Source organism: Heptranchias perlo, chromosome 2 (genome assembly GCF_035084215.1).
Source record: "Heptranchias perlo isolate sHepPer1 chromosome 2, sHepPer1.hap1, whole genome shotgun sequence".
Classification (NCBI taxonomy): domain Eukaryota; kingdom Metazoa; phylum Chordata; class Chondrichthyes; order Hexanchiformes; family Hexanchidae; genus Heptranchias; species Heptranchias perlo.
Window position 1 is genome coordinate 16,307,205 of NC_090326.1, and position 23,976 is coordinate 16,331,180.

The 23,976-nt window shown below is 48.8% G+C and overlaps 1 protein-coding gene across 6 annotated transcripts in view; it reads right to left on the reverse strand.

Annotated features, from left to right (window-relative positions):
• Positions 1–23,976, reverse strand: part of zgc:158766 (uncharacterized protein LOC100009641 homolog) — a 172,447-nt gene that overhangs the window by 61,732 nt on the left and 86,739 nt on the right. For 4 of the 6 annotated variants that reach the window (XM_068000484.1, XM_068000518.1, XM_068000474.1 and 1 more), the window contains exons 3-6: positions 17,941–19,285; positions 13,129–13,347; positions 10,669–10,792; positions 1,230–1,323 (exon numbers count right to left, since the gene is read on the reverse strand). In XM_068000484.1, coding sequence (XP_067856585.1) covers positions 1,230–1,323; positions 10,669–10,792; positions 13,129–13,347; positions 17,941–19,285 — 1,782 coding nt within the window. The remainder of the gene's footprint in view (positions 1–1,229; positions 1,324–10,668; positions 10,793–13,128; positions 13,348–17,940; positions 19,286–23,976) is intronic. The other 2 variants (XM_068000509.1, XM_068000491.1) reach the window with 1 other exon arrangement.

The window sequence follows — 23,976 nt, forward strand, 5'->3', positions numbered from 1 at the left end:
CAATAACCCACCTCATCCTCCGTGGGCCAATAACCCACCTCATCCTCTGTGGGCCAATAACCCACCTCATCCTCCGTGGGCCAATAACCCACCTCATCCTCTGTGGGCCAATAACATACTTCATCCTCCGTGGGCCAATAACCCACCTCATCCTCTGTGGGCCAATAACATACTTCATCCTCCGTGGGCCAATAACCCACCTCATCCTCTGTGGGCCAATAACATACTTCATCCTCCGTGGGCCAATAACCCACCTCATCCTCTGTGGGCCAATAACATACTTCATCCTCTGTGGGCCAATAACCCACCTCATCCTCCATGGGCCAATAACACACCTGATCCTCCGTGGGCCAATTACCCGCCTCATCCTCCGTGGGCCAATAACCCACCTCATCCTCCGTGGGCCAATAACCCGCCTCATCCTCCGTGGGCCAATAACCCGCCTCATCCTCCGTGGGCCAATAACCCATTAACACTAACTGTGAAAGCACACACTCGAGTGCCTTTGGTGGTGGGACTGTAACCCATATGATTCGATAATGACGAACAGTTTCACCATGTCCAGAGGACACGGCCTGAGCTTGAAGGGGGATAAATTCAAAACCAATCTGTGGAAACAATATTTCAGTGAGCGAGTGGTCAATCTATGGAACAGACTCCCACAGAGACGGTGGAAGTAGGTGGTGTCAAATGCAAATTAGATAGATTTCTTCCAGAAAATATCATTTTAGGAGAGATTATATGAGTAATTTCAGACATGACGTGGTAAGTGTAGCATGCTTGTGAGGACTTTGGACCTATGGTTGCCAGAGCTCTCCACCACTGGGGACTTTCCTCGCCTCATGTCTGGGTCTGTTGTAGACTAATTGACAGATTGATCGCCATAATTAGTCAACAACTCCGTTATCATTGTATCGTAAGACAACCGGGATGGTAGAAGGTGAACTAGATGGACCTTGGTCTTTTATGACTAGCGGTTCCTATCCTATGTTCCAATGCCATCAGAGAGGAGGAGAGAAATTGGAAAAGATTGCAACTCACTGATCAATGAGGTAAGATGTAAATCGGCTCATTCAAAGGATAAATTGAATTAGGTGATTGTCAATTCAGAATGAAAAATTAGATGGCGCTGACATTTTAACATAAAGGACTCAGTTATAACACAATGTTGTTCGCAATGAATGGAGGGTTGCTTCCCTGATCTCGTCAGCTTTTCACTGATGTCTCACCTGCAGTGCAGCAAACGCTTTGAAGAGGGCGGGGGCTGGAGGACATCTGCGAGCATCCACTAATATGGTCAGTCCAAGCTCGCGCACTTCCTTCCTGCAATGAAGAGACTGCGCAATTAAAAAATGTTAAGAAAGAAAAGAAAGACTTGCATTTATATGGCACCTTTCATGACCTCAGGATATCCCAAAATACTTTACAGGCAATGAAGTACTTTCGAGGTGTAGTCACTGTTGTAATGTAGGAAATGTGGCAGCTAATTTGCGCACAGCAAGGTCTTACAAGTAGCAATGTGAAAATCTGCTTCAGCAATGTTGGTTGAGGGATAAATATTGGCCAGGACACTGGGGAGAACTCCCCTGCTATTCTTCAAAATAGTGCCATGGGATCTTTAACGGCCAAGTAAAAGGGCAGACAGGGCCTCGATTTAACATCTCATCAAAAAGAAGGCACCTCTGACAGTGCAGCACTCCCTCAGTAATGTACTGAAGTGTCAGCCTAGATTTTGTGCTCAAGTTTCTGGACTGGGGCTTAGAACCCACGACCTTCTGACAGTCAGAGGCGAGAGTGCTACCCACTGAGCCGAAGCTGCTACTAATACTGATAAGCCCTGTTTAAATTCAGTTAATTTCAGATTTCGATCTGTACTCTGATTTAATTTTTCCCAAACCGTGTTGGTGTACTCATTACTGGACATTGGTGTCACGTGTGATCTTTGTCATTTCGTTTCTGTGTCCCACTGGTCGCCTTGTCGCTACAAAGTTGAAGCACTGCACCCCACCCATCTTTGAGATATGATTAAGAACTCTTTCCCCCCACCACCGCCCTCCCGCCCTTCAGAGAGTGAGTTTGCCTGGATTTTCTGGGAGAAAAAGCCCCAGGTTAGGATTCCAACTTACATTAGGGGTAATTTTTAATTGTATCCGCAGGCAAAATAAAAAACAGGCGATAGCGATTCGGGAGCCCGTTTTACACCATCCCCGATTTTCCTTTCCGTCGACTTTCAACTGGACGGGTTGTACAACGGGCAGCCCGTTCACTATCACCTGTTTCCCACCCACGGAACTAATCAGGTGACTGGGGAAGAAGGGAAAATAAACCCGAGAGGAAAGCACTAGGCCGGGAATTTCCTCCGAGCTGAACTGCCGTAACTTCACCGGAACAGCAGGATATCTGAGTGATGCCGTTTCAGTGTAGGGAAGGATGACTAATAAAGCCAGTGCCTGCAGCAAAACCTTCAAAAACGGAAGAACCTTGTTGTTTATTCTCTGCCTCTTGTAAAGGTCAGAACTGTGATGACAACCCATGGAAACCAAACAAAGGTCAGAGCAGAACTTCCTGCACATTTTGAACCAAGCTCTGCTGTGCTTTGATACGCAGGGCTTTTTTTTCCTGTGATGCAGGCTCTTGATCTACTGTTGTTAAATAGGCAGTAAAATTGATTGATATCACCTTAAAATATATTAACACCGTCCATTCCAGCAATATCACCCAGCAATCTTTCAAAAGCTGCATAATCAAATTCCATTCTTATTGCATTCGATCCTGGAATTTGACCAGTGCCTTTGGGATCAAATTCTGTGCTTTTATCCGTTTATTATTAGGGCTTTAGGTTAGGATAACTGAAGATGTCAAATTCTATTTTTCTTGCATGGGATTACAGGATTTATTTTTGTATTTGTTCTTGGGATGAGGACAATGTCGATAAGGCAGACATTTGTTGGCCTTCCCTCGTTGCCCCGAGGACATTAAGGCTCTGATTTTAACAGGGAACGGGAATCGGGCGGGTGGGGTGAACTCCAATCTCCCCCCAGACCTCGGCAGGGGTGTCGGGAGGGTCCCCCAATCGTGGGTCCCCCATTCTTGCTCCTCCTGGCCCCACAAGCCCCAACTCCTCTACCCTCTGTCTTTACCTGGCGGGAAAGTCACCACGGCCTTCCCGCTCAGGCCAACAGTTAAAATTGCAATCGGGGCCCAATGACATCATCAGACCCCTATCTGCATATTTGTAGAAGGACCCCGCTGGCTTCAGGCGGGCATCCTTGCCGCCTGCTCAGAATAGCAGGTTAAAATAGAAGACAGTGGGAATGATGCGATGTGTCGGAGGGCAAGTCTCCCTGCCAAGTTTAGCTGTCCGTCCACCTATCCGGTTTTCTGCCCCTTAAGAGCCAACCATGATTCATCATGAGGTTCATTGCTTTCAATGGGAATTTTGGATGCATTCTGTTGGATTCAAGTTTCAAGGAATTATAGTCTTAGGGGAAATACTATGGGTCAATTCAGTTCATTATTATGTTTTCTTTAAAGGCCCGATAATATGACATTTTTTCCCTCCCCTGCTCTCGTACAGGCCCATTTACTGAGAGCCTGTGCCAGCTTCCTCCCAGTTCCTTTCCCAAGGAGCCATACTTCACGTGTCAACCTCAGGACGTCCCAAAGTACTTTGCAGCCAATTAAGTACTTGTTGAAGTGTAGACATTGTTGTAACGTAGGGCACACAGCAGCCAATTTGCACACAGCAAGATCCCACAAACAGAAATGAGATAAATGACCAGTTAATCTGTTTTTTTAATGATGTTGGTTGAGGGATAAATATTGGCCAGGACACTGGGAGAACTCCCCTGCTCTTCTTCGAAAATTGCCATGGGATCTTTTACATCCACCTGAGAGGACACATGGGGCCTCGGTTTAACATCTCACCTGAAAGACAGCACCTCCGACAGTGCAGCACCCCCTCAGAAGTGCACTGAAGTGTCAGCTTGGATTACATGCACACCAAGTAATGCAGATGATAAAGGAAAAGGGAATTGGAAAGAAATCTTTGTGCTGCATATACTTTTCCTTGTAGTCTGCACTAAAATATCTGACTGACTACACACATCCTGAACTGAGTGTGCCAAGTTTTGCAGGAAAATCCTACTTCTATGCCAGAAAATGTTTGCAAGGGCTGTTAAAAAAAAACACAAATACTTTTTTGTTTGAGAGCCTTTGCTGAGGGAACTGAATCGAAGATATCCATTTCTGTGTGGTTAATGGAAGCACATTTATTCTTTCTTCTTGCTTGTTGTTCTCGGGTTGTACTTTGTTGTTTTGTGTTAGCTCCTCGATCTCCAAATTGCTGAGGCTGGTTCCCTGGCAACAAAATGTCTAAATGGGTGAAATTCTAAGTGCAAAGAATACCCGCTTGTCAAAGTAAATCTGCATTACGTTTTTCTTCTCAGATTTACAATGTACATGTCAACCAGAGGTAGTTCTTTAAAATTCATTTTTCAGGATATGGGCTTTGCTGGTCAGACCGGCATTTATTGCCCATCCCTAGTTGCCCCTTGAGAAGGTGGTGGTGAGCCGCCTTCTTGAAATGTTGCAGTCCATGTGGTGAAGGTTCTCCCAAAGTGCTGTTAGGAAGGGAGTTCCAGGATTTTGACCCAACAATGATGAAGGAACGGCGATATATGTCCAAGTCGGGATGGTGTGTGAGTTGGAGGGGAACTTGGAGGTGGTGGCATTCCCATGCACCTGCTGCCCTTGTCCTTCTAGGTAGCGGAGGGTACTGTGTTCTGAAGGACAGGTAGTAAGCCTTCAGGCTGACTAGTTTATTGATTATTGTCTTCTATTGTAGAAACTAAACTTGAGTTTGTTGAATGCCTTTGTTCGCACTCCACAGCAGCAAAAACTCAAATAACTATCAAAACGTTTACTTTGATGCTTCTCAAGAGCCAAGGATTGTCAAGTCAAAGATTTGCTGTCCAATAAACTATTACTTGTTTTTTTCCCTCGATTTTCACACGTCTAATTTTTGTTTCATTTGCTACCTCCGTTTTCTGAAGCTGTGAAATGAATCCAAGTCACAGATGTTTTCTACAGGGACACATTGGAACAAGTCAATTAATGTCATTGGTTGATTGAGCCAGCACAGATGTATTTCTAATGTTCTGCTTGTCTAAACAAACCATTATTATTGTGGCTGTTGTTGTTAGGGACTTATTCTGGTGCAAGCATCGAACTTTGTCACTTTATGTTTCTGTGAATAAAACAAGTAACCTCTGGTGCACAGAGGTTCCTCCCCAATTTTGGTTCATCCATGCAGGTCAATGATGAGGTGATGAAGGGAAACAATCGAAGGAATCTTTCTCCCCTGCCCCAAATACTCCACAGTACACCTCCATACAAAGAGAGGGCAATGGAAACAAGAGGAAGAATGGAAGTACATCATCACCCGTTCCAGATGAGATCCCTGGCCAAGGTAGGCTGGTCCCTGTGAACCCTTACCCAGCTAACCCCCTGTGCCAACTACTGACAAAACAGCCTTGTCCTGAAGCCGATAACCTTACCATATCTGCATAACCAACTATGGTAACAGACTGCAATGATCAATGATTCCACGGTGATATACTCTTTGTGAATAGTGATTCCTGCTAGGAGCTTCCAATCACGGAATCGTCCTATTTATCCCTACAAATGTAGTGTACCAACATGTAAACCAGAATAAGATTCTGGGGGGGGCGTGGGGGGAGGAGGGTGCGAATTCTGACTTGTGTCAATGGCTTAGTTAGTAAACGTAACATGTGACTGCAGACCAGAAGGTCCAGGATCAATTCCCAATCTGTGCTGAATTAGCTGATCTCACCCAAGGTGGCTGTAGGGTAATACAATTGGTCGCAGGGCTCTTGGAATATCGGTGGGCACAATCTGCCTGGAATCACACTCCAGATCATTATCCAATGACCCCTATTGGTAAGTGCTTGTGTGTGGACATTAGGTAATGGCAGGAACAGATGATGACCCCCTCTGTTGAATAGCCCATCTACACTCTAGGCTTACAAATGACGAAAAGCATTTGAGTATGGTAGCGTCAGACCATACCCTAATATCACTCAATGCCTTCAGGAGAGGAGGAAGAAAGAAACGGGTAAAATAAGGAGTCTCAAGACTGGTTGGTGCAGTAGGTTAGTTTTACCAGCTGGGACCCCTGGGCACAGACTCCGTGGCCTCAATTTTAATTCCCCCCCCCCCCAACGGGTGGGAGAGGGTCCGCTGGGGGGGTGGGGTGGTAAAATATCAGGATTGGACAACCCGACCCCAAACCGACCCCAACCCAACCCCAACCCAACCTCCTTCTCCTGCCGTAAAATTTTAAAGAGCAGAAATCAGGCCGAGGACGAGGCTCCCGCAAAAAGCAGACGGGGGTCTAATTAACATATCAAAATCGTGGCCTGATGACATCACTGGCGCCATGACTTAAATTTCACAGTAAGCGAAGGGAAGGCTCGAGCTGTGGGATTCCCGACAGCTGATCCGAGGCAGGTACTGCCGGCTCACCAAGGTCAGTGGCTCTTTTAGCACTGCTTGTGGGCCAGGAAGAGCATGAGGGCTCCCCCCATACCCCTCGAGGAAACCCTCGGCCTCCCCCCCACCATCCCCATCTCCGGCCTCCCCCCCGCCTTCCCCATCTCCGGCCTCCCCCCCGCCTTCCCCATCTCCGGCCTCCCCCCGCCCTCCCCATCTCCGGCCTCCCCCCCGCCTTCCCCATCTCCGGCCTCCCCCCCGCCTTCCCCATCTCCGGCCTCCCCCCCGCCTTCCCCATCTCCGGCCTACCCCCACCATCCCCATCTCCGGCCTCCCCCCCGCCCTCCCGATCGCCGACCTCCCCCCGCCCACCCGATCGCCGACCTCCCCCCGCCCTCCCGATCTCCGACCTCCCCCCCGCCCTACCGATCGCCGACCTCCCCCCGCCCTCCCGATCGCCGACCTCCCCCCGCCCTCCCGATCTCCGACCTCCCCCCCCCGCCCTCCCGATCGGCGAACTCCCCCCCGCCCTCCCGATCTCCAACCTCCCCCCGCCCTCCCGATCTCCGACCTCCCCCCCGCCCTCCCGATCGCCGACCTCCCCCCGCCCTCCCGATCTCCGACCTCCCCCCCGCCCTCCCGATCGGCGAACTCCCCCCCGCCCTCCCGATCTCCAACCTCCCCCCGCCCTCCCGATCTCCGACCTCCCCGCCACCCTCCCGATCGCCGAACTCCCCCCGCCCTCCCGATCTCCGACCTCCCCCCCGCCCTCCCGATCGCTGACCTCCCCCCGCCCTCCCGATCTCCGACCTCCCACCGCCCTCCCGATCTCCGACCTCCCACCGCCCTCCCGATCTCCGACCTCCCCCCGCCCTCCCGATCTCCGACCTCCCCCCGCCCTCCCGATCGCTGACCTCCCCCCGCCCTTCCGATCTCCGACCTGCCCCCGCCCTCCCGATCTCCGACCTCCCCCCGCCCTCCCGATCGCTGACCTCCCCCCGCCCTCCCGATCTCCGACCTGCCCCCGCCCTCCCGATCTCCGACCTCCCCCCGCCCTCCCGATCGCTGACCTCCCCCCGCCCTCCCGATCTCCGACCTCCCCCCGCCCTCCCGATCTCCGACCTCCCCCCGCCCTCCCGATCTCCGACCTGCCCCCGCCCTCCCGATCTCCGACCTCCCCCCGCCCTCCCGATCGCTGACCTCCCCCCGCCCTTCCGATCTCCGACCTGCCCCCGCCCTCCCGATCTCCGACCTCCCCCCCGCCCTCCCGATCGCTGACCTCCCCCCGCCCTCCCGATCTCCGACCTCCCCCCGCCCTCCCGATCGCCCAACTCCCCCCGCCCTCCCGATCGCTGACCTCCCCCCGCCCTCCCGATCGCTGACCTCCCCCCGCCCTCCCGATCGCTGACCTCCCCCCGCCCTCCCGATCGCTGACCTCCCCCCGCCCTCCCGATCTCCGACCTCCCCCCGCCCTCCCGATCGCCGACCTCCTCCCTGCCCTCCCGATCGCTGACCTCCCCCCGCCCTCCCGATTGCCGACCTCCCCCCCCCGCCCTCCCGATCTCCGACCTCCCCCCGCCCTCCTGATCGCCGACCTCCTCCCTGCCCTCCCGATCGCTGACCTCTCTCTCTACCACCCCCCCCCCCGATTTCCAACCTCTCTCCCCCCCAACTCCCGATCGTCGACTTCTCTGCCCCCACTCCTGATTGCCGACCTCTCTCTCCCCAACTCCCGATCACCAATCTCTCTACCGCCCGATCACCGACCCCTTTCCCCCAGCTCTCCCGATCTCCAACATCTCCCTCCCAATCACCGTCCTCGCTCTCTACCCCCTGATCTCTGACCTCTCTCTCCCTCCGATCTGTGACCTCTCCCTCTCTCCCCCCCAGATTGCCGACCTTTCTCTCTCCCTCCCCGACTGCCAACATCTCACTCTCTCCCCCCACCCCCAATCGTCGGCCTCTCCCCACCCCTCACTCCCGATTGCCGACCTCTCTTTCTCCCCTCCCCGATTGCCGACCTCTCTTTCTCCCCTCCCCGATTGCCGACCTCTCTTTCTCCCCTCCCCGATTGCCGACCTCTCTTTCTCCCCTCCCCGATCGCCGACCTCTCTCCTCCCAACTCCCGATCTCCGACCTCTCTTTCTCCCCTCCCCGATCGCCGACCTCTCACCCCGCACTCCCAATCGCCGACCTCTCTCCTCCCAACTCCCGATCTCCGACCTCTCTCCTCCCAACTCCCGATCTCCGACCTCTCTTTCTCCCCTCCCTGATCGCCGAACTCTCTCCCCCCCAACTCCCGATCATTGACCTCTCTCCCCCCAACTCCCGATCTCCGACCTCTCTCCCCCACAACTCCCGATCATTGACCTCTCTCCCCCCAAACTCCCAATCGCCAACCTCTCTCCCCCCCAATTCTGATCTCCAACCTCTCTCCCCACCCCAATCGCCAACCTCTCTCCCCCCAGCTCTCCAGATCTCCGACCTCACTACCCTACCCTGATCACCAACCTCTCTCCACCCAGCTCTTCCGATCTCCGACCTCACTACCCTACCCTGATCACCAACCTCTCTCCACCCAGCTCTTCCGATCTCCGACCTCACTACCCCACCCCGATCACCAACCTCTCTCCCCCCAGCTCTCCCGATCTCCGACCTCACTACCCTACCCCGATCACCAACCTCTCTCCACCCAGCTCTTCCGATCTCCGACCTCACTACCCTACCCCGATCACCAACCTCTCTCCACCCAGCTCTTCCGATCTCCGACCTCACTACCCTACCCCGATCACCAACCTCTCTCCACCCAGCTCTTCCGATCTCCGACCTCACTACCCTACCCCGATCACCAACCTCTCTCCACCCAGCTCTTCCGATCTCCGACCTCACTACCCTACCCCGATCACCAACCTATCTCCCCCCAGCTCTCCCGATCTCCGACCTCACCACCCCACCCCGATCACCAACCTATCTCCCCCCAGCTCTTCCGATCTCCGACCTCACTACCCTACCCCGATCACCAACCTATCTCCCCCCAGCTCTTCCGATCTCCGACCTCACCACCCCACCCCGATCACCAACCTCTCTCCCCCCAGCTCTTCCGATCTCCGACCTCACCACCCCACCCCGATCACCAACCTCTCTCCCCCCAGCTCTTCCGATCTCCGACCTCACTACCCCACCCCGATCACCAACCTCTCTCCCCCCAGCTCTCCAGATCTCCGACCTCACTACCCTACCCCGATCACCAACCTCTCTCCCCCCAGCTCTTCCGATCTCCGACCTCACCACCCCACCCCGATCACCAACCTATCTCCCCCCAGCTCACCTGATCTCCGACCTCATTACCCTATCCCGATCGCCGATCTCTCTCCACCCAGCTCACCCGATCTCCGACCTCACCACCCCACCCCGATTGCCAACCTCTCTCACCCCTTCCCAATCTCGACCTCCCCCCCTCTCCCAATCGCTGACCTCCCCCCAGCCCTCCCGATCTGCGACCTCTCTCCCGGTTGCTGGCCTCTTTCCCCTCTCCCCTCCCGATCGGCACCTGGAGCTGATGCTTCCTTCCCAGTGCTGGCGACTGTCCCCACGTGTCCCCGGCTGTGGTGTTCCCTCCCGCTCACCGGCCAGGCTGTCCGTTTGGCCGGATGCCGGTCGGAAGGCGGAACTATAATATGTTAATGAGGTCCTGTCGTTAAGATCGGCGGGATCTCCGCATTCCCGGTCTTGCCGGGTTGTTCGGCCTCCCCGCCCCTTCCCTGGATCCCCATTAATATCCGGGCTCGTAAGCCCGTGTCTTAATCCACCTCTGGAACCTAATATGGGGAATGGAAATGCCACAAGAGTAAAGGAGGGACATATTTCAGGAGCACATTAAAGGGAGCTTCACTCTGGGTCTAATGGTGCCAGACTTGACTGGGAATACTTGAAGCTGCTATGGAATACCTGAAAGGCAAAAATTAACATCCATCAGCTGAGTGCAAAAATATCACCACAATTCTTAAGGAAATGTCGATAATTTGAACAGAGTGGACAGGATGGCCATAAGCATTTAATAGATGAAGTAGAATTAACCACTGACAGGGCAGAATCTCGCCAAAAGCACTCGGGTGGCATCAAGTCAATGAAAGTGGGCACCAATGGTTTCCATACCTGGGAATGGTGCAGTAGTACAGCAGTAGATGGGTCAGCTCTGTGCTGGGGCAGCTTTGGTTCACCCAGATTACGTTGTGTGTGCAGATCTGGATCACAGCTCGACCAGCTTTGTCTCTGCTCCCTATAGGGTAAATTACAAATAACGGAGACTGTGAATTCTTTCTTCCCCCTTCCATCTTTAGCAAAAAATTATTCCATTTCGGTTGTAAATGGGCACATGTAGACTTGCATTTAAAGCATAGAAAATGTCCCAGGGTGCGCTACAGGGAGTGGAGAAAAAAAAAGGAATGGATAATATAATGGACGATCAGCCATGCAGGGAGAGGGTAGGATGGGTGACCAATGCCTGGTTGAAATGATGGGACTTGAAAAGTTTTCAATGGTGGATTGAGAAGACAAGAGACAGATGGGAGGAATTTCTAGAGAGTAGGGTCAACGCTGATGAAGTCTCTGCCATCAATGGTGGGGCAAAGGGAGGGGAGAGATACTCAAAGGACCAGAGTTAGAGGACTGAAGGGTACAGGAGGAGGTTGGATGGGGTGAGGCCATAGCAGGATTTTAGGTTTATTGTCTTGGTGGACGAGCAACCAATGTAAGTCAACAAGGACATGTTCTGAACCAGGGATTTGTTGGAGGAATCAGACGGCTGCGTTTTGGACCAATTCGGGAAATACTAAAATTCTTAACACCGGGATTGTATATCGGTGACTACCTGTAGATCTATTGCTCAGCCTACTTCAGAAAAATCTGGGGTTGCAAAATTTTGCAGGGAGGCCTTTCTTTGCCCATCCTTGTCAAGGTGGTCGCCATGGCTCATTGGTAGCACTGTCACCTCTGAGGTAGAAGGTTGTGGGTTCAAGTCCCACTCCAGAGACATGAGCACGTAATCTAGGCTGACACTTCAGTGCAGTACTGAGGGAGTGCTGCACTGTCAAAGTTTCTGTCACTCGGATGAGATGTTAAACTGAGGCCCCGTCTGCCCTCTCAGGATGACATAAAAAATCCCACAGCACTATTTTGAAGAAGAGCAGGGGAGTTCTTCCTGGTGTCCTGGGCCAATATTTATCCATCAACCAATATCACAAACGGATTATCTGGTCATTTATCTCATTGCTGTTTGTGGGAGCTTGCTGTGCAAATTGGCTGCCGCGTTTCCTACATTACAACATTGGCTACTCTTCAAAAGTATTTAATTGGCTGTAAAGTGCTTTGGGATGTCCTGAAGTTGTGAAAGGCGCTATATAAATGTTTGTTTGTTCTACCTTTTCTCCCACAGCCCCTGACAGCATGTGGAATCCAGAAACATTGTGCGGAATGGATCACAATATTAGGTTGGTTGGCTATAGGTCTTACAAGGGTGTAAGACTTACTAAGGTGCTATGTAAATGCTCAGCATTATATCTTTAAAGGTGACCTACTTGTCTTCTACTGATATGTTGTTGAACAACCTCTCCCATTTATTTACTTTATTTGTTCCCTCCTTTCATCAAATTTAGCCCCTTTAAAGTTATGTACCTGGGCTTCTGGCCTTAGGTATTTCTGACCATGCAGATCATGTTAAACTTCATCATTGTGCGGTCACTGTGCCTATGGGCTGCTACGGCTTCCATTTCCTGTACATTTTATGGATCGTTAATGAACAGCAGATCAAGATCAGCACCTCCTCTCGTGATGCACTGGGTTAAGAACCTGTGATGCACTGCGACTACCAACTCTGACTCCAAACCACAAGTAGCCGGTCTCTCTAATTGAGCAAAGACAGTAGACTATTCAAATGTGCATCACAGGCAAACACAATCCTTATTCATCATCTAGGATCCAAACACCCGTTAGGGGGAGATGAGGAGAACATTTTTTTACGCAGCGAGTTGTTATGATCTGGAATGCACTGCCTGAAAGGGCGGTGGAAGCAGATTCAATAGTAACTTTCAAAAGGGAATTGGATAAATACATGAAAAGGAAAAAAAAAATTCAGGGCTATGGGGAAAGTGCAGGGGAATGGGACTAATTGGATAGCTCGTTCAAAGAGCCGGCACAGGCTCGATGGGCCGAATAGCCTCCTTCTGTGCTGTATGATTCTAGGTGCCTAAATAATCATCTGAAGTGGGAACCAAGGCCAATTTTTCCCCTTCCTGACTCAATCCACAGATCAAACCGCAGACCTTCCTGATCGGTACAACTCAGTGCCACACTAATGCTGCATTTGGACCTCAGCCATCGGGGAGCTTGCAACATATTTCTGAGTTAAGCAGTTTTTTTTTGTAATTTATCCTGAATGCTCAGCATTAAACCTTTTAAGGTGTCCCACTGATGTGTTGGACGGGAACTTAAATTAACAGATAATTTAGAGCAAACCACCAGAGCATTTGATTTTCGCTTTGCTCTTGTTTTTTCCCCTTTGAATCTTTTCCTTTCTGTAACACTCTGAAGCCATTTTCTGCTGGTGAGCATACCAACCTGGTAACTGGGCGACTCCCGACTGCAGCAAGTCCAGGTTGACCTCTGCGGCCGTAGCGGGGGGGTTGCTGCAGGCTTGGGTAGCGCGCTGGGCCTGCAGTGCAGTTTGAGGGCAAGGTGTTGAAGGAGGAATCTCTGCGGCTTCCAACGCCTGGCTTAGAACTGCTTGGCAGCTGCCCCTCCTCTGCATCTCAATCGCACAGCTCTGGGAGGAACCTGCTAAAAAAGCAAATCGGTTCCCATTAATTAATGTCACTATATTCTTGAGGAGCTCCAGCAATGAATGACTGTACCAAAATAAAGCACGAGTAATTTGCAGAACGATTCTTCCTGGTATTTTGTGTGAAACTGAAATTATACAACATGTAACGCTGATAAGCCACTGGGCATAGTGCCAGAGATGTGAAGGTTCTCATCTTTTCTACTTGGGATCTCTGCTCGTCCTGCCCACGCTCGTGACCCTTGGCAACATAACATATCTGAAAAATATTTTCGAAGGCGATGAGAGATTTAAAAAAAAACTGTTTTGTAAGATTCAAGTGAAATATAAATGCTGTTCCTAATAATTATCACGTGTAGTAAAAATAATTGTTTGGCCTTTGATATTTAACCCTGTGGTGGATTCCTTCAGAGACTCGATGCCCTGATGTAACTAGGGTCAGTAATGCTTACAATGCCATTTCTTCAATCATTCTAGAAGCATCTATTCTGATTTTGAGCTCATCCAAAACTTTGCTGCCCGTATCCTAACTCGCACCATTGACTCCAAGTCCGGCAACGCCTATATTTAAAAATTCTCATCCTTGTTTTCAAATCCTTCCACGCCTATCTCTGTAACCTCCTCCAGCCCTCCGGGATCTCTGCGCTCCTCCAACTCTGGCCTCTTGCACGTCCCCGATTTTCATCGGTCCACCATTGGCGGCCGTGCCTTCAGCTGCCTAGGCCCTAAGCTCTGGAATCCCCTCCCTAAACCTCTCCGCCTCTCTACATCTCTCTCCTCCTTTAAGACGCTCCTTAAAATCTACCTCTTTGACCAAGCTTTTGGTCACCTGTCCTAATATTTCCTTACGTGGCTCGGTGTCAAATTTTGTTTGATAACGCTCCTGTGAAGCGTCTTGGGATGTTTTACTATGTTAAAGGCGCTATATAAATGAAAGTTGTTGTTGTTGCTAACGTACTTGTAGACAATAATGTCATTCTATGTGTTGGGTTATACAATACTTTCAAGATGCACAGAATAGTGCAGGAAAGGATAGCATTGTCTGGTGGGGACTCATTAAACTGAGGCACTCATGTTTACATTGACCCTTGGAAGTGAGACTGGATTCAGTACAAGCTGAGACCTGACCTCCATTGGGCAATCCCAGTTTCCTGACTATATGCCAAGTCAACATTGGTTTAAAGTGGATCCACTTCACAGGTAGATATCACGCCAGAACTAATTCTAATGTTCACCAATGTAAACGCCGGTCTATTAAATCACATACAATGTTCTCCAACACTCAAACTGACCCCCTTCATGGGGAGGCAGCACTTCTTGTTGTAAATGACTATTCACTTGGCAATCTCCTACACATCTTCTGGTTTACATTTACCGCTAACTCACCAGTTAGGATTCCATGATTGCTACCGACCACCAAGTATGTTTGGAAATTATGGTTAAACCACATTTACCCAGAAGGTCCTGGGTTTAATTACTGGTCTGTGCTCAATTCGCTGATCTCAAGCAGAGCAGCGGTTCAATGCTATCATTTGGTTTCAGCTCCAGTAGGCTCGGGAAGGGAAGTATATCCTGATTATTACACATTGGCTTCTGTTGGAAAGTGCTTGTGTGGTGACATTGGTCGAAGACAGGATCAGGCTCAGATGATGTAAGGAAGAAAGAAGGAACTTGCATTAATAAAACACCTTTCACGCCCTCAGGACATTCCAAAGCGCTTCGCAGCCAAAGAATTACTTTTGAAGTGTTGTCACTGTAGCTGCAAAGGCAAACGTAGCTGCCCCGCAGCAATGAGATAATGACCAGATAATTTGTTTTTCTGGTGGTGTTGGTTGAGGGATAAATATTGTCCAGGACACCAGGGAGAACTCCCCTGCTCTTCTTCAAAAAGTGCTGTGGGATCTTTCACGTCCACCTGAGAGGGCAGACGGGGCCTCGGTTGAATCTCTCCGAATGACGACACCTCAGTATTGCACTGGAGTAATGCTTTCTGACACCGTCGGGCCATGACTTCTGCATCTTTAAGTAGGCCCCTGCCTGGCTGAGGAAGGCTGCCCTTCCGACTCTGCCCGAAGTTGAAGTGGTGTGGGGCGGGAACGCATCGGGAACGCGGTGCAAACCCTGCCCGCGTCCCCCCCACCCCCACCCAGCTCACCCATTCTGCACATAAGTCTAGACAGCGAGGTCCGGCGAGCTCTTTGACTTGCAGGGGCATCGCAGCATGATATCCACTTTCCCCCCCAGCAATCCCTCGATAGCAAGCAACAGTGGAACCTGAGCTGATTTCTCCCTCCTTATCCTGGGAATGATGAAACTAATCATAGCGCTGCTCATTCTTCCCCACATTGAGCTCGGTCAGCCTTGATCTGATTGAATAGCAAAACAGATTCGAGGGGCTGGATGACCCCCGTCTGTTCCTATGTTCCTAGTACTGCTGTCCCAGCTGAGATCAGCTAAGTTAAGGCAGATCAGATGAATTTGGGATCTTCTTGGTCTCTTCAGCTCAGTTACACAGTGGGCAGTGCGCTTAGCAACTAAGACAATGGAGGAAGCTGGAAACATGCATTTATCTCTATTGTAAACACAGGGAGAGCTCAGAGTCTTCGATACATGTTTGCTTGTGGCATTTATGATGCCAGATAGTAACAGATTGTTAGAAAAATTATCTCACAATGGGCTATAGTTAATCCTACTGTGGTTATGGTGCTGGACGGGCAACCCAGCTGTCATGAGGTCAGATCCCAAATTGTGAAATTGAATTCAATAATTCTGGTTATCGGTGGGCTGGCACTAGAGACAAAAAGTGGCCAAGAAAGTTGCTGGATTGTCAAAAAGACCCAACTGGTTCACTAATGTCCTTCAGGGAATGGAATCTCTCACCCTTGCCGGGTTTGGCCTATATGTGACGAGTCTCACACTGCAGTACTGACTCTCAGTGCCCTCGGGGCAGCTGGGGATGGGCAATAAATGTGGCCTTGCCAGTGTCGCTTGCGAAGACCAAATAAAAGAAAAGATTCCCTAACATTATCAAGAAGGTAGATGTCAGTATGAAAAAGGCAACAGCACTTTGCAGAAGAAAACATTCCCCCGTGCTACCCTGACCTTCATAATTACATCAAAAGCGTTGAGCAGAGTCGATTGGACAGGGTCAAAGGTTAATGTGGGCCAACCATTGTTTCCTTATAATGAGACATTTCTCTCGAGTTTTGCAGATAAAAGGTCTGGACCCTTTTACACACATCAGCTATTTAACTGACATCCACAGATCTTTGCAGCAATTTAAGGCTTGTTTTCTCCTCAGAGTGACAACAGATTGAAGTGATTCTGACAGGTGGAACCTCCAATGCTAAGCTTATTCAGGAGAGGCAGCAGAGGATGTATATGTCAGCACGGTTAGGCTGCCTGTGAGATAGCGCATTGTTCTGTTTTTTTTTTCCATCTGACAACTTTCTCCCCTTCCTCTCTTGGAACTGTTGACTCCTCGTTGGGTACAGTTGTACGAGTGTCAGTTACTCTCAGGTATCTGGCCTAAGTGGCCATTATTTATGTGTGAGCCTAGACGGCAGGCTAGTTGACCATGGGGGTCCTTAACCATTTCCTCACCCAACACATACGCATGCGCACTTTCCATCAGAGATCGCTGGACTGGGATCAGAAGCAAAAACCTCAGCTGATGTTTCTCCTCCCTAATCCAGACTACGGCCTTGGCTCAGTGGCAATATTCTAACCTCTGAGTCAGAAGGTCACAGGTTTGAGCCCCACTCCAGACAGCCCTGGCGAGCAGAAACGAGAGTTCTAGTCTCTGAATACTGGGTTGACATCCTATGGGGTACCCGTGTCCGATGGGAGTGGAGTGGCGACTCCCCATCACATCTAGCTAATCAACCCTGCCTGACGGCCCCCCCCCCCCAACCAACTGGTCAGGCTAATGACCTGTGAACATTAAAAGGGGTCTTCATTACAGAAACACTACCCAGAGCACCAATTGTTTGATGTTAATCAATGGAAGAAATATGTTGCCTCATGTTCTGTTACTAGTTTTTGCTATTTGACCATGGAAGGGATACCACAGCTGGGATACTGTCCTCAAACATTGCCCGTACATGTTCATTTTCTAGCAAAGATCACCGCACCGTGATCAGGAGCGGGAAACCTGGGCCACTGTTTTATCTCTCTCCTTATCTCAGGGATGAAGAGGCCAATTTTGCATCCAACTCCCCCCACCCCTTCCCCCTATGTGACTCTGACTGGAATCAGGTAATTCAACATGAGCCAATATAATCAACAGCACAGTGGGTGTGGCAATGATCCACTAAACAACGGGGGGAGTTTAAAAGAAAGATTTATACCATTATTTTTAGGCTATGAAGAAAGAAGCACCTTCTGTCCCCCCACATCTGGACATTACTGAGCCAAAACCTAATGTGTAAACAATCCCCGAATTTCCTTGGAGCGGCTCTTATTCCGCGGCACTTCAGACTCCAGTGAAATTCCATGTCTCCGAGTGTCATACACCCTTACTGACATTTTAAGACTTGATAGCGATTTAAATTTGCAAACATCAGATGGCTGATCTGAATTTCAGTCTTTACCTGGAGTAGTGGGGCTGCTTGCAGCGTTGACCAAACACACATCAGAATCCGACTTCTCCGGTTCCACTGCATGTCCATTTAATACTTTTTTTGGATTTCTTGCGGAATCGCCAGAAGAGAATCTTGTCCTTAGCCCTTTACCCTGTAAGTTCTTGTAGGCCATATCCAAGGACTTGGACCTCCTGCGACAGGTTCTGTTGTCAGTGACGGAAGAACATTCTTGCAATGTCACAGGCCCAATTGGGTCAGGGCAGTGCTGGCTGCTTCTGGCATCTTCATTGCCCCCTTTAGTTTGGGGCCTGTCACTGCGCAGGTCATGCTTACGGTTCTGCTTGTCACCAGTTCTGTTATTGCATGTCCTTAAGTTTCCATTAGTGGTCACTTCAGTTTTATGCTCCATGGTTTCCTCGGTTATACACTCCTCAGAACTGAAGCCCAGTTGCATTGGGTTCTGCAAAGCCTCCATGTACGATTTTCGGAAAAGGCGCCTTGTTTCAAGATACATGGAATCCCGTTGCTGCTTCCTCCGTTGGCATGGACTACTTAAGTCTGTGGCAAAGGTTAAAACCTTTGTACTAATCCTGCCCTCCGGGATAGGAACCGCCAGAACTTCACCTTTAACCGTCGGGGTCTCGGCAGAAAAATGACTCGGTTGAACTAAAGTTGGTAAAGGCGATACTTCAGTGCTATTAGATTTCTTGGGCAACAATGAGCAATCTCCTCCACTAGATCCCTTGGAAGGCTCCTGTTTGATATCACGTTCCAAAGACTGAACGCTCCCTGGTAAATGAGTCCCACAGTTCATTTTATCTTCCAAGCCTGCTGATTTCTCAGGTGAAACTGTTTTATCGCCAGATGTGCAATGGTCTGGCGAGTTGTTGCTTTCTGTCATTTGAGGCATCTTTTCTGTGATGACGCTGGTGTCTATCAACTGGTCATGGTGAACTGAACTGGAGTAGAAATGGGTCGGTATGGTTTTCGGCCTGTTGACAAACGCAGGGTTAATTACGTTCTTCCAATGTACTCTCAGAACAGCCGTGCCACTTGTTAGAAGACAGCTGTGCAGGGAACAGTTCCTCTCACGGTTCACGTTTTCTAGAAATTCCATGGTGAAGACATTCGCGTAGACACACTCGGGGACAAGAACCTCTTCTATGGTCTGTCCGTTCCTGGAAAGACATTTTAGCACCAATTTTGCGGACTGATTCCCCTGTGGCACAATCTGGATGTAAAAATCTCCAAGCTTGAGAGGGACCCTGTGGAGAGATGCTAACTGCACCACCACCTTCTCATGGACACACAACGGCCAGCCTTCATGACGGAAGATGAGCCCTGCGTACTTGGCCTACAAGTAAAAGAAAGACAATGTTAACACATCAACATAACTTCTCTCAAGGAGCGAGATACTTGGCTTAGTTTTCCCTTTTCTAGCCCAGGAACACCAAGGCCAAATGTTGGACACATATGCACCCCCCATCCCTCCCTTCACCCCACCATTGGCGGCCGTGCCTTAAGCTGCCTAGGCCCTATGCTCTGGAATTCCCTCCCTAAACCTCTTTGTCTCTCTCTCCTCCTTTAAGATGTTCCGGAAAACCTACCACTTTGACAAAGCTTTAAGTCACCGTTCCTAATATTTCCTTCTTTGGCTCAGTGCCCATTGGCACCTTGCATTTATATAGCGCCTTGGGATTTTTTTTTACCTTAAGGGCGCTATATAAATGCAAGTTGTTGTTTGTTGCTGATGCTAACTCATCACAGACTGCGGCTAATGTTAATCATTTATTAACACACTTAGATTAGCCAAGTAATAAGGACCAACCAATTAAAAAAAAATACATCAGAGGCAAAATACTGCGGATGCTGGAAATCTGAAATAAAAACAGAAAATGCTGGAAGCTCAGTTCTGCCGAAAGGTCATCGACCTGAAACATTAACTCTGTTTCTTTCTCCACAGATGCTGCCTGATCTGCTGAGTATTTCCAGCATTTTCTGTTTTTGTTATAAAAGAAATACATATTGGTTATATGAAAGAACACCAGTGCTTGGTTTTCATTGGTGTACTTCATCTGGTCTCTAATGAGCTTGCCATGAAGTTATTTGTCAATCTATTGATTAGCTTAACAACCAGCTTCCCTGATTCCCAACACCACACAAACACAAGCAGACATTTTCTTGGTCAAGAGATTGCAACGTCAGGTTCCCTCCAATGGCTTGCTGGGTCAATGCATTCAACCAAAGTGGAACTGAGCCATCACAGATCAAGGAAAATCACAGTTCAATCCCTGATCTATGCTCAGAAAGATAATGGAATCCTTACGCAAAGGTGTAATAAAAAATCATCTAGAAACCAAAAATATAATAAAGAATAGTCAGCACGGACTTCAAAAGGAAAGGTCATGCGACCAACCTTATTGAATTCTTTGTAGAAGTAACGAAAAGGGTAATGTAGTTGATGTAATATATTTGGATTTTCAAAAGGCTTTCAGTAAGGTACCTCATAGTAGACTCATGACTAATGTCAAAGCATGTGGAGTCAGGGGACAAGTAGCAGAATGGAAAGTAAGTTGGCTACAAAACAGAAAACAGAGAGAGGGGGTTAAAGGCAGTTACCCAGACTGGCAAAAGGTGGGAAATGGTGTTCCACAGGGATCGGTGCTGGGACCACTGTTGTTCACAATTTACATAAACAAATTGAGAAGCAGGGAAGTTATGTTAAACTTATACAGAACCTCGGTTAGGCCACACTCAGAGTACTGTGCACAGTTCTGGTCTCCATATTATAAAAGGATATAAAGGCACTAGAGGAGGTGCAAAGAGGATTTACAAGGATGATACCAGAACCTAGAGGTTATACCTATCAGGAAAGATTGAACAGGCTGGGGCTCTTTTCTCTAGAAAAGAGAAGACTGAGGGATGACCTGATAGAGGTCTTTAAGATTATGAAAAGGTTTGACAGGGTAGGCGTGTAGAAGATGATTCCACTTGCGGGGAAGACCAGAACTAGGGGCCGCAAATATAAGATAGTCACTAATAAATCCAATAAAGAATTCAGGAGAAACTTCTTTATCCAGAGAGTGGTTAGAATGTGGAACTCGCTATCACAAGGAATAGCTGAGGTGAATAGCATAGATGCATTTTATTGGAAGCTAGATAAACACATGAGGCAGAAAGGAATAGAAGGCTATGCAGATGAACTGAGCATAAACTCCGGCATGGACCTGTTGGGCCAAATGGCCTGTTTCTGTGCTGTACATTCTATGTAATTCTATGTAGTTACGTAATCTGGGCCAGGGTAGCAGTGGGCCGGCTGCAATTGGCCTTAGCACCCCTCGATCAAGGAGGAGAAAATCAGCCAAGATTCCACTCCCAATTGTCTGCTTTGACTCAGTGATGGCACTCTCACCTCTGGTTCAGAACGCTGTGGGTTTTAGTCCTACTCCGTTTCCAACATTACAATAGTGACTACACTTCAAAAAGTACTTTCAGTGGTGGTAAAGCACTATGGGAAGTCCTGAAGTTGTGAAAAGCACTATATAAATGCAAGTCTTTCTTTTTACAGCCAATTAAATACTTTTGAAGTGTAATCCATGTTATAATGTAGGGAAATGTGGCAGCCAATTTGCGCACAGTAAGATCCCACAAACAGCAATGTGATGAATCACCAGTGATGTTGGTAGAGGACATGGGGAGAATTCCCCTGCTCTTCTTTGAATAGTGTCATGGGATCTTTTACGTCCACCTGAGAGGGCAGACGGGGCCTCGGTTTAACATCTCATTCGAAAGACGGCACCTCCGCCAGTGCAGCTCTCCCTCAGTACTGCACTAAAGTGTCAGCCTAGGTTATGTGCTCAAATCTCTGGAGTTGGACTTAAACCCACAACCTTCTGACTCAGAGGCGGGAGTGCTCCCACTGAGTCGTGCTGACACCGTAAAATTCAATTTCACCGCATTTCTGGATGTGCTGATTTCTGAAATCCTGACAGCAACTCTACAGAATTTATTGGCAATTTGTTTTTTGGACTCTAACACAACACTGGAGTTTATTCCACCTGGAATTAGCTGCTGTCATGTAGATATTGGGGAGGAGATGGCCCGGTCAGAAGCACATTTGAGAAGTTGACAGCATTTTTAAGCAGCTATATTTCACCTAACAAGTTGCAGCCCCATTAAGAATCCATCCTCCCTTTGACAACCTACTTCCTTGTTTTCTGAAATAACAAACTTACCAGGAGGGAAATGTGTGATCCTGATTTTTTATCCGGTAAACTCTATGGTCTCCAGTCATGGAAACAGAAGACCCAAACGGGTTCTTTTCCCAGCTGTATGTCCACCGTTAGGAAATGTTTAGCAAATGGACAGACTCCTCTGAGACTACCTGAGGTGATTAAGGGTTCACGTGAAACTAAGCCAACCACAACTGGGTTAAAACAACCTGTCAAACTCCAGGATTTTCAACTGATTTTCAAACTCACAAAAGCCTAGTGTGGAACAATGAAGTGTTCCAGTCCAGTGACTATGGCACGAAGAAAGGAGGGAATAAAAAAAGGCAGGAGTTGGAATGCTGAATCACTCGCTGACAGCTTTCATTGTGGGGGTGGTCGTCTGAGCTTTCTGCCCCGTGAAGCAGATAGAAATGGACCTTCTCAGCACCAAACGGAAGCTTTATTTTCACTCAGACATTAAACACTGCATTGTTTACAATTTTCATCAAAGCAGAGGTTCTGCTCTTGGATTGCCCTCTACTTTTTCTTGCTGCATCATTTACTTTACATGCCGGGCTGCTGCCAGTGATGAGACTGTCATGTAAAGAGGCCGTTAGGTGGAATGTAACCATTGTTCATCTGTCATGTCTGTTTTCACATCAGTTAATGTTTATCACTGAAAGGATTCTGATTATCATACGTGTGGCTAAGATTTTATTACAGCTGTGTCTTAATGCAATGATGTTTGGGATTAATGCTACTCAACAGTGTCAGAATAAAACCTTTAGCATCGATTAATGAAAAGCTAGTTGTTCTTGGTGCTGTGCATCAAGTATCAGACAACAACAACAACTTGCATTTACATAATGCCTTTAATGTGGTGAAATATCCTAAGGCTCTTCACAGGAGCATTATCAAACAAAATTTGACACCAAGCCACATAAAGAGATGCTAGGACAGGAAGAGGTAGGTTTTAAGGAGCATCTTAAAGGAGTAGAGAGTGGTCGAAAGTCTGAGAGGATTATGGAGGGAATTCCAGAGCTTAGGGCCGAGGCAGCTGAAGACATGGCCACCAATGGGGGAGCGATTAAAATTGAGTATGCGCAAGAGGCCAGAATTGGAGGAATGCAGAGATCCGGGGAGTGTTGTAGGGATGGAAGAGGTTACAAAGATAGAGAGGGGTGAGGCCATTGAGGGATTTGAACACAAGGATGAAAATTTTAAAATCGAGGCATTGCCGGATCGGGAGACAATTTGGGTAGGGTTAGGGTTAGGGTTAGGGTTAGCAAGCACAGGGGTGATGGGTGAATGGGACTTGGTCCACGTTAGGATACAGGCAGCAGGGTTTTGGATGAATTCAAGTTTACGGTGGAAGGTGGGAGGCCGGCCAGGAGAGCATTGGAATATGTTATATTAGCACAACACAGCAGCCAATTTCACCAGTGAACTTAACAGCAGCTCAGAAAGAAAGAACTTGCATTTATATAGCACCTTGCACAGCCTCAAGCACTGCACAACCAATGAAGTAACTTTCTGAAGTGTAGTCACTGTTGCACTATAGGAAACGCAGCAGACAATTTGCGAACAGTAAGGTCCCACAGAAAGCAATGAGATAATGAACAGGTAATCTGTTTTAGTGATGTAGGTTGAGGGATAAATATTGGCCAGGACACAAAATAGTGCTATGGAATCTTTTACGTCCACCTGAGAGGGCAGACAGGGCCTCGGTTTAACATCTCCTCGAAAAGACGGCACCTCTGACAGTGCAATATTCCTTCAGCACTGTACTGGGTTGTCAGCCTAGATTTTGTGTTCAAGTCTTTGGAGTTGGGTT